The 13,163-nt window shown below is 36.6% G+C and overlaps 1 protein-coding gene across 5 annotated transcripts in view; it reads right to left on the bottom strand.

The window, feature by feature from the left end:
- Positions 1–13,163, bottom strand: part of CNKSR2 (connector enhancer of kinase suppressor of Ras 2) — a 214,524-nt gene that overhangs the window by 89,860 nt on the left and 111,501 nt on the right. For 3 of the 5 annotated variants that reach the window (XM_086466800.1, XM_086466730.1, XM_086466873.1), the window contains exon 9: positions 9,466–9,612. The exons of the other annotated variants lie outside the window; for them this stretch is intronic. In XM_086466800.1, the coding sequence (XP_086322926.1) occupies positions 9,466–9,612 (147 nt within the window). The remainder of the gene's footprint in view (positions 1–9,465; positions 9,613–13,163) is intronic. 5 annotated transcript variants of the gene reach the window in all.

The following is a 13,163-nucleotide window of genomic DNA, read 5'->3' as shown; positions in this document are numbered from 1 at the left end:
GTCCAAATAGCATCCTTCCTCTTAATCACAACTCTCTTGCACGTGAAGTAGGCACACCTTTTTCTTCCTCAATTTAACTATTTTGGCTAGCTAAATAATGACAAATCATTTGAAGACTTTATTAAACCACTATAGGACTGGAATTTATAGCCAGATTTTCTATCAGTCTCTATACAGATGCAGAAAAATTAAATTAAAATAAATATTGATTACTTCAGTCTACTTAATAACATGCCTGCCTGATAACAAAAGCCTTATGTTGCTTGGCTTGTGTGATAGCTAAACTCAAGCAGAAGAAAAAGAAAAGTGGCAAAACAGCAAGTACAACAGTATCTTCATATACCCTAAAATTAACCTAATACTAAACAAATGCAGAGTTTTGCTTTGAAAGAGTTCTTTCCCCTCCATCTTTTTAGAAGTGAACTCCTGGAAGAAAGTGTTGGGATTAAAGAAAGTTCACCATACCTATAGTTTCTGACCTAAATAACTACTGGAAGACACAAACATTTCACATTGTATTGATGGCAGAGAAGCTCTAAATACTGACTAACGGGAGTGTAGAAAGATCCCTCTGCTAGTACCATTAAGAATACTTTTTGACAGACCATCAGGGCATTCCTGTGCAGAATAATCATTTATCATTTCCTAGATATTAATCTTGACACTGTAGCAGTATGCCTATACTGCAGAAAACCCAAAGAGTTCAACAGCAGGAATTTTTTCAAAACGTCGGCCTTTCAAAAGCTAGCAACAAGCCATTTGAACTTATGCTTATCAAGCAAAGCCCCCACCATTGTGTTACTTTTTTTTCAATCTGTATGTAAGAATGATGCATGCCACCTATGAAACCTCAACCTTTAGCTAGTTACTGCCTTGTTTGAGGAACAGAGCTATATTAGATGTTATTGATCTTAAACATAATAAAATGAATGCTTAAAATTCTCCTGTTAAAATTTTGCAAGTCCACCTTTAGAGTAACAGCTATAAAGTGACACAAGTTTTCACTTTTTTTAATGTTAGAAAATCATCTCCTGTAAACAGTGATACTGCTAAATTTTTTCCTTGCCCGTTAGAGTTAACATGAGTATTCTGTAGCTAGGCCAATGAAAGACTGCCCGTATTTACAGGAAAAGAGAGAGAAAGACACACACACAAAACCAGACATGTAAAAGACTTTACAACCACTAAAAACAAGAAGACAGAAGTCTGCAAAAATAAGAATAAAGCTGGTGGCAAAACCGTGTATAAAAACCCTCTTTCAGAGAAACAAAAATCTTATCATTTAAATTTTCATCTGTGACACTGTAGCCAGAGATGTTCTTGAATCACTAATACAACACTAGTTATTTCCTTTCTGATGCCTTGCACTTCTATGACAAGTACACTTTGTGGCTTGCTGAGTAGCTTGTAGAATTAATCTTCATTGTAAACCAACAGAATTTTATGACCTAGACTCTGTTTACACTCGTTAAGCCCAAACTTTTGTTGTTCATGGCTCATACTGGCAGGAGTACTGAAAGGAAGACAAACTGGATAGATGGATTTGCTTTTCTCCACTTTGAGGAAGAAGACAGCCCTTTACTTTACCTGCCTGAGTAGGTAGGTAAGAGGAATGGGGCCCCTAGAGACTAGACTGGTGGTAATCAACAGGAGTTTATGGTTTATGTCACATAAGGAAATCATGCTCAAGCGCAACAGTGATCTGGACCTACAACAAGTTGATTAGCCTCTGGTGGTCCTGACAAGCTGCTGGAGGGCTAGATGACAGAGGCAAAGAATTACCCTTGGGTTACAGCCTGGAATACCTGGGCTTAACTTTTTAAATACTAATGACATGGGCTTAATTTCTGAAAACATGATTTTGCTGAAGTCTGAGGATTCTATCGGGTAACTTGACACTTCACCAGTCTGTGCTAATACACAGCCCAGACATACAGGTCAGTTTGTCCTCCAGAACAGTTTGCTGGAAGATACTGGAAATCAGCTGGAGTTTGTGCCTCTGACAAATGCATACTGCGGTTCATCTTTTGGCTCGGCAAGGTGGTTAAAACACTGAATGCAATAGGAAGAAACGGTATTCAGTATACCACGGAAAAATGCAAGTTATCCAGCTACCTGAAGGTAAAAGGTTTCCCTAAACCGCTCCCAGGTCAGACACTTCCAGAGGTGAAGTTACAGTGTAACTGGTGAGAGTCTGAATGACTGTGGAATCGCACAGGATGGCAATGTGGGTTCTCTTCCCAGGGCACCCGGACCTCCCAGGAGGACAGAAACTGTAATACGATCTACAAGTGGAAGCACAATCCTGTAGGATTGTCTCAAAACATACTAGGATGTCTCATATCTTTTCCATATTTGGGTCATATTGCCAAAGTCAACTCTCCAGCTTATTTCCACAAAAACAGAAAAGCTGTGTAACTAGAAAAAAAGGAGAAATCCAAATTTAAAAATAGGTTATATATTTTTTAAAATATAAATATTTATCACAACTTCATCAGTAAATCAGTAGTTCAGTAAGACTTGCTACATGGTAAAAGTATCTGAATGGTCTCTCCTAGTAGTAGCTCAACACACTGAGCATTGCTGTAACTACCACCTTGGGCTGTAGGAGTTCAGCTTTCATTTTATAAAGAATTAAGTCTTAAGGTCCTCCTGGTTGAAAAGAGAGCACTCAGAACATGGCTTGCAGGTATGGTGCACCTACAGGGCATTTTGCATGGCAATTTAGAGAGACCTCAACTGTTCAGTTCAAGTCAACCTGTGCACCTGCAAGTAAATCAGCTTGTGTAGCTCTCCAGTTCAATGGTAGCTATTCAGCAGACCATATGCAGGCACACCGAACAGAAAAACACAAGCAATTCCATTCAAGTATTTCTGAACTGGATGCCTTGGAGATCAGTGTTATCACTGTTAATTCTCTTCCAAGGACTAGAGCTTTTTTCCTGATGCAGTCCCTTTTGGTAGGCTGGCCAGGGCAAGTGGAATTGCTGAAACAGAAATAAAACTAAAATGTTTTCAGGTCCAAAGAGTTAAATACTCAACCCACAGGAACAGCCTGACAGAGAAGGTTTAGAAGTTACATATAAAAACTGGAATAGTCTCAAAAATGTCCCACAAAAGAACCTGAAATCTTAACCCACAATGACAGACACAAAATCCATATTTCCATACATTTTGAAGTACTATTTCTCAAACGTTTTAGATGCATCATCCTCCTTCAAGATCATTAGTCTTTATGGACCCTTTCTCAAACTGTCAGTTGGCCAGGGAACAGACAACCAATCATCTTTACTTACACCAGCTCAGTTTCTCTAACACAGGGAAACAGGCCCCTGTAAGTACTGACTGACAGCAAACAGACACTTAACTGCCCTCTCCTCCAGAGCTGCTCTGTCCCCAGTTAGCAATGCCCTGTGGTCCCTACCTCCCTCTTGCTACCAGGACCTATTGCTGCTTTTACCATCCCCAATCCTGAAGGAACTGAGAGGGTGCTCCCAGTAAGTCAGCATATTATTTTTGCTTTTTCTCTCTAAACAATGAATGCAATTAATATTTAATATATGCTATCTAAAATTCTTTTTAATGTTTTTTAAAACTCTCTGAACCTTTCATTAGCTCCCTTGGAAGCTGCAATATATAGTTTGAGAAACATTGCTCCAGAAAAAGACATACAATTTTTAAAAATATAAGCAAAACTAATACAAAATTTTAAGTGGTAATATCTACACAGTATTTGCATCAGTAAACAGATTTTACTGCTAATATATTTTTCATACTGGATCAAGGTTACAACAATTTATTGAACAGAACATTTCCAATAAAATAAACTTTTTATAAGACCAACCATGACATGAAGTAATGAAATACTATAACTAATTCATACTCTGTTGGAAACTCCAGTCAGAATCCATTTTAACAGTCCTGCAAAGAACATCCAGTTCCCATGTAGTTAAAAGACAACTAAGCAACTGAAGAGCAAGCAAGTTAGTATTTTATTCAAATTTAATGATTAAAAAGCGTAAGGTCATTAATTCTAATCATAAATGACGAAAACAGAGTATAGCATTGTCTCTTGATGAATGAAGGAGCCAATATAATCAAGTAAGGGAAAATACTAAATAAAAATAATAAAAGTAGCATTTTCTCTCAAACCAATTACTCTGTTGTTATCATTGCTGTTGCTTCTTAGGATGCTAAAAAGCTGAACATGTTATAGTGAAGATATGATGAGTATCTAATTCAAAATAAAGTCTGTTTAAAAAAGTACAGATACTAAGCTGTTGGTGATTTTGTAACAGTACAATTTAATCACACAAAAAATAGTACAGTGAACTATTATATATATACAAAAGGTGACATTTAAATAAGCTTGGTGAAGAGTGTGCCAGAATGTTTAAGAGGGGTCAGAAGGGTTTTTTTTTCCATTCAATGCACAAGATGTGGTTGGCAGGGGGACCTGCCCCCAGCCTTACAGACATCAGTAAGAGTTTCTTCACTGATATCAGCAGGGTGTAATCCAAACTAGCCAAAGCATGGCAACACGTTGCTTTACCACTCCTTTTCTGTATCACAACCTGGACGAAGAGTCTTCCACACTGCAGTCAAAGTCCAGCTTCTTTTGACTAATTAACAAGCCACGTTCCAGAAGGCAAAGGAGGACTTTGCAGCCAGCTTCTTTCTAGCATGATGACAGCAACTTAAGTAAGATTTCATATGCTCCGAGAATCTTCTCTATTGAACCTTCCACCCTTGTTCAAACAGCACTTTGGGGAGCCTCCCTTTGAAACCTCCCCAAAATAACACACAGTGGAAAGGAGAAATAAAACAGACAATCTAGAGTAGAAGACATTTATTTAAGTTAGGTTTTGAGCCCGACAATAATTTGGAAAGTTCAAAGATAATTAAGCCACCTCTATGTGAAGTACGAAAAAGAAAAAAATTAAAGGTTAAACTTAATTGGTTTGTTCATCACATTCAGCAGCAGTCAGAAATACAAACATTGCAATCTGAAATATCATTCTAGGTTTTCCCACAATGGATCAGAGTATCAGAAAAAGTAACTGAAAGGCAAATTTAGTAGGATTTGTCTGGCAGGCATAACATCTTAATATTTATGGTACAATACCATCTTAATGAATACCTTCGATTGCAAAGGCAACCACAAAATTCCCCAAGGCCACAGATGCCTAATTCAAATGTTATAAAAGCAATAACAAAAAACACAGGCTGAAAAATCCCTTGACTTCACAAATTCGGACATGATTCCAGAATGCATCAAGGGAGAGCTTTGATTATCTTCAAGAAGTTGGATACTGATGGATATTAAAACAGACAATCATCAAGTGACTGAAAACAAATAAAACCACCCAGCATTTCCTTTAATCAGGACACAAGGGGGAAAAAAGGATGTTTTCCTTTCTGTACTGATTGACCTTAGAACTGGAATTAATGCATTTCTAAACATAAAGTCATTATGTAACGGTGCATAGTATAGCCATAGGGTAATTGTATTATTTTACAGTACATCAAGCTATTCGATACCAGTTTCAGGACTGCTACACAGGATGCATAATTCTTCTTCCTCTTCTTTCTTTCCCCTTACCTTTCATATTTATTCTAAGGATCAGAACACTGGTGAAAAGAATAAATATATCACATTTCTGCTAAAAGGAAAAAAAAACCCGAAGAATTCATCAATTATGTAGACCACATTGAACTCCTAATTCACGGCAAGACTGCGATGGGAAGGCAGAGCTGCTCAAAGTAAACCACTGAACATTCTAAGAAGTATTTATGCCAATTAGTAACCAGTTAATATCTGTATGATCTAAAAGTGTTTTCCACACTCTGAGACAATGAACATTTGGCTAGCATATGGCTAATCTAGATCACTAACAGTGGACAGCAAGCTGTTAAAAATTTCATTATCAAAATGACAGGATGTCCTGTCACTCACACACCGAACTGCTTGATACACTGGTAGTACCTGAACTGGAAGATTCATCTAGCACTTTCCCAGCTTACAGGCATACTTAGTATCTCTCCATTAAGTCTAGTTTTTCATGTAGCTGCAAATGGCAAACTTCATGTTCTCACATACAATTATTAACTAAATAAGCAGAACGCAATTTACCAATAATGCCTCAACATTATTCACTTCCAGCTAAAATTAAGTTTTGAAGGCTCTCAATTAAAACATCCCAATGTAAATCTCAATGCAAATGAGTCTCTTAATTTAATTCACTGAAATATTTACCTTCTACATTCGCTGCAGCAAGTGTTAAATATATTCATTGGTGGGGTGCACACAAAAAAAAAAAAAAAAAATCAGTCTCTGCTTTTGTGTCAGCCTCCTTACGTCAGGAGAAACTTCCACCTTCCCAACTCTCTCATTGCAATTTGATTACGATGCAACACCACAATTTTCCTCTGTTCACTCGGTTTGCAGAACCAGAAAACAACCACAGCAGCCAGTTTGCAGATCCTAATTCCCATTTTATCAGAATGTCATCCCCATATCTTACTCTGGAGTCTTTTGAATATTTTGCTCATATTTTGTACTTTAACAGAATTATTACTGAGTCATAATTTCCTTATAGCTTGTGTCTGTTGAATAATACATATGGTTCAATTAACTTAGCTCTGGGATGACAGCACAGTTATAACATTCTCAATTATTTCATGAAATTCTGATATAGGAAAACAAGTTATCATTATTTCTCCTGCTTCCCAAGGTGATGGAATTACTGATTTTCCCTGTTTTTTTGCCACTTGCTATCACTTTCCTTCTCTTCTCTCACACTACCTCCCAAGCTCCTATTAAAGAATAGCACCCTTACATGAACCAGGAACATAAGAAACTTCAGAACAGCCATAGGGCAAATTGAAATTACAAAATTTACAGTTTTTCTGAAGTGTTTTTTTTTTTTTTCAGAAATTTTTGAAGTAAATTCTGTTAAACAAGCGTAATTTTTAATGGCTATAAAAAAATTACACTGCACTTCGACTGCTTTTGCTGGTTGTTATTAATCAAACATACCATACCAATTTCACAATTAGGCTACATATAAACTTTAACATCAGCTGACTAACATCTGTTCACCTCTGATCTGCATAAATTAACAACAGAAATCTCCATATTATGCAGCTTCTGAAGTTTGTCTTCGCCCTGGAGCTTTTCGACACTCAGTCTACTTGAGAAAACTTGTTTACCCCACTAAAATCGTGAATTACAACAGACACACATATGCACACTGCACACAAGTGTTGAATGAGGGTCTGGCCTTTTCCTAATGTCATGTTTCATAAAATCAGAACAATATTATTGTGATACCAGAATTATACCTCTAATGTTTAACAGTATTCCTATTTGTACCCATATTAGATTTAAAAATATTTGTATTTTCTATGGTATCAGCAAAAAACCCACACCAAAACCAATACTCCCATTACCCCCCCTCCCCAAACCTGTAAGATTACAGAAAACTTCTATCTAGAGTCAGTCTCATTTTATCTAACACAGACAATCTACGTTTGAGCTAGCTATCCAGACTCCCTTTATCATCAAATAGAGAGAAGGAGGCATGTGCACGGCCCAATTCACCTCATCATAAGGTAGATCAGTCTAAAATAGGCCAAGATGAATGAATCAGTAACTTTTATGCATGTCTGCTGGCCAAAGGGAGTAAAAATGACAAACCTGAAATGTAGATATTTACATATCAGATATCTAAAGTTAGTTCAGCTGAATGACATCCTAGTATCTGTATTGAACTAAGGATGCTGAGATGTAAATCAGAGTCAAATAAAGCACAGTAAAAGATGACTGGATTTTTGCTTCTGGAAGCGAGTACGGAGTTTCAAGCTCGTCCACAACTTTGGCTCATGACTGCATTCACTGTAAAAGGACCACAGGAATCCTCACTTTCCTACTGTATTTAGTTTAAATGGTGGACACTGGTTTCTGTCCAATTTCTTCCCACCCTTTTGGAGTAGTCTGTCTTGAATGAATTGCTTATTTGCTATTGTCTGCATTGATGGCCCATGTCAGAAAATTCTGTTCTGGGATCTTCAGTTTAATTATTCTAGCTGCAAATAATAAACTGAAGCAAAAAGGAATATTTAGGAGAGCAATCCAATTCACCCAAAGAAATACCAAACTCACCCAAAGAGGACTTAGACCAATTGACCCGATTTAAAGTAATGACATGCATTTTTCATTTGTATTTATATTCTGACTAAAGCTATGATGAAAGTGCAGCCTTCAAGTACAGACATTCATACACTCATATCATGCATACAGATTTGCAATTTTATGTTTAGACACTAATAAGATATTTTTAGTTGAAAGTTTTTTGTCACGTGTCTAATCAGTTCTTTATATCCGAAAGACCAAGACATCTCAATCATTTAAAAACTTACTTAGTTTCAAAGACAAAAATGCATTTAACCATTATAAAATAATTTTAATATATATATATATACACACATATTTGAAAGAAGTTCTTCATGGTATTAGATCTTTTTATGAATCTCTTAATATTTTAAACAGCAAAGACCACAGCTACAGGCAGTGGCATTTCCATATCCCATTATCCTTTTGCCCAGACTTTGCAGAAGTCTTTTCTCTCTTAAATGTACTTCCTTTTAAATTAAGACTTTTCATCATGATAATAAAAATGTCCCAAAGAATGCATTCTCTATGCAAAGAAAACAAATTTCTAAACATTGTTCTATCTGAACTGAATGAGAAAAGGGGTTATTTGTCAGTTCCATCTGTTGGTTACGTGCTTTCATCAGTTTGGACATAACTTTTATTTCCCAGAGTAATCCATCACAGTGACATTTTATCCCGGAGTGAAACATGAAAGCTTTAATGAAACCATTCCATGGTTTCCAGCACATTGCAGGCTTACTAAAATTAAAGGCCAGCCAGACATTCTGTGCTACACCTCCTTATGTGCACGGGTTCAATCTCAAGGACAACTTTGACACAAATATGACTTTATTTATATGAGGAAATTTTGATGGTCAAGTGGTTTATTGAATAAAATCATCTTATAAATTTTCCTACAACTCCATGACTGATCGAACTGAGAACTCAAGATCTTTTCCTCCCCTCTTTCTTTGAGGATATACTGCACTGAGAGCTTAACAAGAAATCAAACCAAAATGTATCAGTTTCTGAAGTATACTTGTTTCCCCTTGGCTAGAAAAGTTATCCGAGACTACTTTTTTGCATTGTAAAACACTGAGACAATTACTTCTTAACTTTGAAAAGTTCTGCTAACAGATTTAATTTAATTGAGCCTATGAGAACAAACTGCAGAGAAATCATTTCAGAAACAATTTTTCAAAGTATACAAGAGTAAATCCATATGCTGCTGAGATGAAGCACAATAAAGAATCATTGAGATAATCTATAGTTAAAATGATGGTGTATGACTTATGATTAAGCTTCATTACCTGCAGAGCAAGGGGCTTCCATCTCATATTTTTCAGTAAAGCTGGTGCTGAGGTAAGCATGCTCTGAGGTCGCTTTTTCAAAGTTAAGATAACACCACTCGGATCCTCTCGTAGTGCATTCACCAAATTTTTCAACTGCCACCCCACCTGGTAACCAGTAAAATTATTACAATAAAATTGAGGTACAGTATTCAATATGTAATGTTCCCTTTTTAAATAAGATTAGTAAAATAACATAATAGGAGTGTGGTTTGGTTTTTTTAATATATATATATATATATATAAAAGAAGATTAACTCTAGAATGTCAAAAATAAATTACTGCATAAAAATCACGTCAACTAAAATAATTATTATAATGCATTAAGATGGATATGCATCACTTCAGGTTTTAGAATTAATAAACTACTGTTACTCCACTGGAAATGCACAATTAATTCTCAAAGTGTTTTCAAAATTAGCTCTGGTACATAGACTTTAGACACTGGACAGTTAAAAAGCCCTGGCTTCTGCATTGACAGTTCAATTAAAAACTGAGCATTTTGTACTCCATGGTTTCTATTTAAAGTCCACTAACCACATGTAGTTATACTACTTCTACTACTAGCAGCTTATGCAAGCACAAACCAGTTCAGGAAAATCTTCTACTCTTCACACTGCTATAAAAATAAAACCAGAATCACAAGGCCTTTTTTTTTAAATAGTACTTCTTTCATGATGATTTCAGAAACAAATACAGTAAATTAATGACAGAATGTAGTCTAGCCACTACTAGAGTATTAGCCCAAAGTAAAATTTTCCTAACTGAACTACAGCATTTTGAAATATTCTAAAATTAAGAAGCTGACTAACACAGAAATCAACAAGACTTTATTTATAAACGCAGGATAGAACATTCTGATTCATTTACTTTGCATTTTTGAAAAAAGCACTTCAAATATCAAAACAGTACAACTCATGACAATGGTTTTCAGTCAAAATAATGCCTGATTTTAAGTACCTATCTTAAAATGCCTTAAGATAGTAAATCCTTGCATTTTCAAGTTCTGCACCTAGAGTGGCAACACATAGAATCATACATCCCTTGAAAATCTTGGCCTGTAAGATCACTTTCTAAGCAATGATTTCTGTAAACTTGACAGCTTTTCTACCTTTTTCTCTCTCCCTCCCTCTAAACAAATAAATTTTCCTGATGTCTAAGGGATCACAGTTACAAATACCTTCCTGCTTTCACAACTTGTACAAGAACAAAGTTAAGAAGAGAATAATCCAATTGCAAAGTGAAATTCTTACTGAAAAAAACATCTAGAATTCTGAAGTGATAAGGTAACATCATTGTGAAAAAGTTACTTTATACCACGTGAATATATTTGAAAAAATAGGCAATGCGAACAAAGAGGATGCAGATGTTCCTTATCGTTGGTATAGTGCAGTATGACAGAAATATGTATTTGTTACCTACGTTTAAGCAAGTTAATGACATGTAGGTTGTTGCTACTTATTTTTATCTTATTCCCTACTACACTGAAACTCACTTTGCCTAAGAGCTGATACTCCCATATGAGCATGCCACTGAAGCCAACACTAATGCTGACCAACGACCCTGAATCACAGACATGGTTCAATCCTCTCAACTCTTCCTCAGCTACTGTGAACCCATCTCTCCTGTTTTCACCACAGCAAAGTCCATTATATACAGGATGCATTTCTACAGTAATATTATTTATTGTAAACAATGAAACAGAGTGTTAACGACATTCATCTCTATGGAATATTTTCCAGCTTCCACAGAAGACTTCCAAGCACGCTGGAATTCTTATTTTCAGCCCAATGTACATTATTATTATCCTTTGAAGAAAATGCAACATGAACACATTCAACTTCAGCTCAATTCCCACATCCCGGTGAAGTCTCCATTCTGTTTCAACAGTATCTAAACCATGTCTTTGTAAGTCCAAGCTTTGTGTTTTAATATTACGATTTTATAAAAAAAAAAAAATACCTTGCCATTTACCATACTTTTGCCGTACTCTGAGAGACTTCCACCACTGCTTAGAAACAATATATATCCCATAGTTCCATAAGGTCACCATGGGCACATGCAAGGTTTCAATTGCTACCCAAAAGGAGGAATTAAAGGCCTACAGTTCACATAAGGTATCTCTGTACATAAGCTACTGTACACTTTAGTTCCCTAATGTAACGACTGAAGACAGGTTTCTGGAGAGGAATCCTTCTGCCAAATAAAGCAGCACAGGGAGCCTTGAGGAGAACATGATGGGGCCCCAGTTACGGAATCAGGATGTAAAATTCTTGCCATTTAAATTGGTAGGACGCTGCACGCGAAAGCTGTGCTTTAAAGCCATCTGTTTCTCACTGAAATAGCCAGAGGAATATAAATAAAATTGGAGGGGTTTGGTTATGCTAGCAGTTTAAAAACTATTTTAAATGCACTTTCATACTTTGCAGATATAAACTGTATTGTGTATTTCAACTATGCCTTACATTGCAATAAATGGGAGATTATCTAGTCTCTTCATGACAGTTAGGGGGATTAAAGAAAAAAAATCACTTCAAAGCACTAAATCTGATGTATTTAATTTAGAAGCTCATGAATATAAACAATTTAACTTATTTTTTCACAGGAAAATTGTGAGTTTACTACAAATTTCAAATGGAGTTCATCCTCTGCTTTTACTTAGTTCCCTAACAGAGGTTTTCTGGCCGTTTCAGACAGTCCTTGGTTGCTTCTCATCTTTTGAAGAGAAACAACTAAATAGGCCTAAGAAGAACAAGTTACATAAGACGTTGTCAACAATAAATATGTCCACATAGGAGGCGTGCTTTTCAGTTCCCACATAGATTAGATCCCATCAAAATTCACATTGACACAGACTAAACAGAAGCAATCTTATTTAAAGAGGTCAGAAGGAGGAAAATGCAGTGAATATATCCGGAACCGAAAATTCTTCTATTAATCCACTTCAGTGGTATGTAATCTACACTTTCTTTTAAGTGTGATTAGAATTTATTCTCTCTAATCTCTCCTCAGGATCTTCCCCTTTCTCACTACCACCACAGTTATCAAATCTCAACTTCTAATCATCAAGTTTTTGGGCAGAGCTTTCAAAGTCCCTACCATATCCTTTTGCCCATGTAGTGCAAAAATGGACAGTAATAAGAAACTTTCGTTACTGGTTTGAAAATTCAATAGATAAATAAAAGAACTATAACAGCAGAAAACTTTACATAAAAACAACCCAAGCAATTATTTTTAAAACAGTGCACTCTGCTGACCAGGCACTCATTTTTAAGGACCAAGCAAGTTACTCTTGATTGCTCTAAAATAGATTTACGTTGTTAAACCAAGTGCCATTAACAAGCAGTAGTCAGGAGAGGTCTCTTTAGCAGTAGCCTAAGCCCAGCATCAGGTTTTGCTGCGCAGTGCCTGAATCATTCCCGGCTGCCAGAGCAGCTCACAGCCAAGTGCAGGGCGGGCCAAGGGCAGCCCACGGGTCAGGCGCGATGCACAGGCACAACACAACCAGTCCCTGGGTGATACTGGAAGCCTGGGGTGGAAGGCAGGGAGGAAGCATGCCCGCTGCATGGGTGCAGGCCTGAGTGCCCAAGGGAGCACAGGGCACCTTGTAGAGAGGCAGAGCTTGGAGCAGGACAGGCCACAGAGTTTTTTTGGTGAGG

The sequence above is a fragment of the Leptosomus discolor genome, chromosome 1 (genome assembly GCF_034619465.1).
Source record: "Leptosomus discolor isolate bLepDis1 chromosome 1, bLepDis1.hap2, whole genome shotgun sequence".
NCBI classification, from domain to species: Eukaryota; Metazoa; Chordata; class Aves; order Leptosomiformes; family Leptosomidae; genus Leptosomus; species Leptosomus discolor.
The sequence above is the reverse complement of the archived record's forward strand: the minus strand, read 5'-3'. Positions and strand labels throughout refer to the sequence as shown.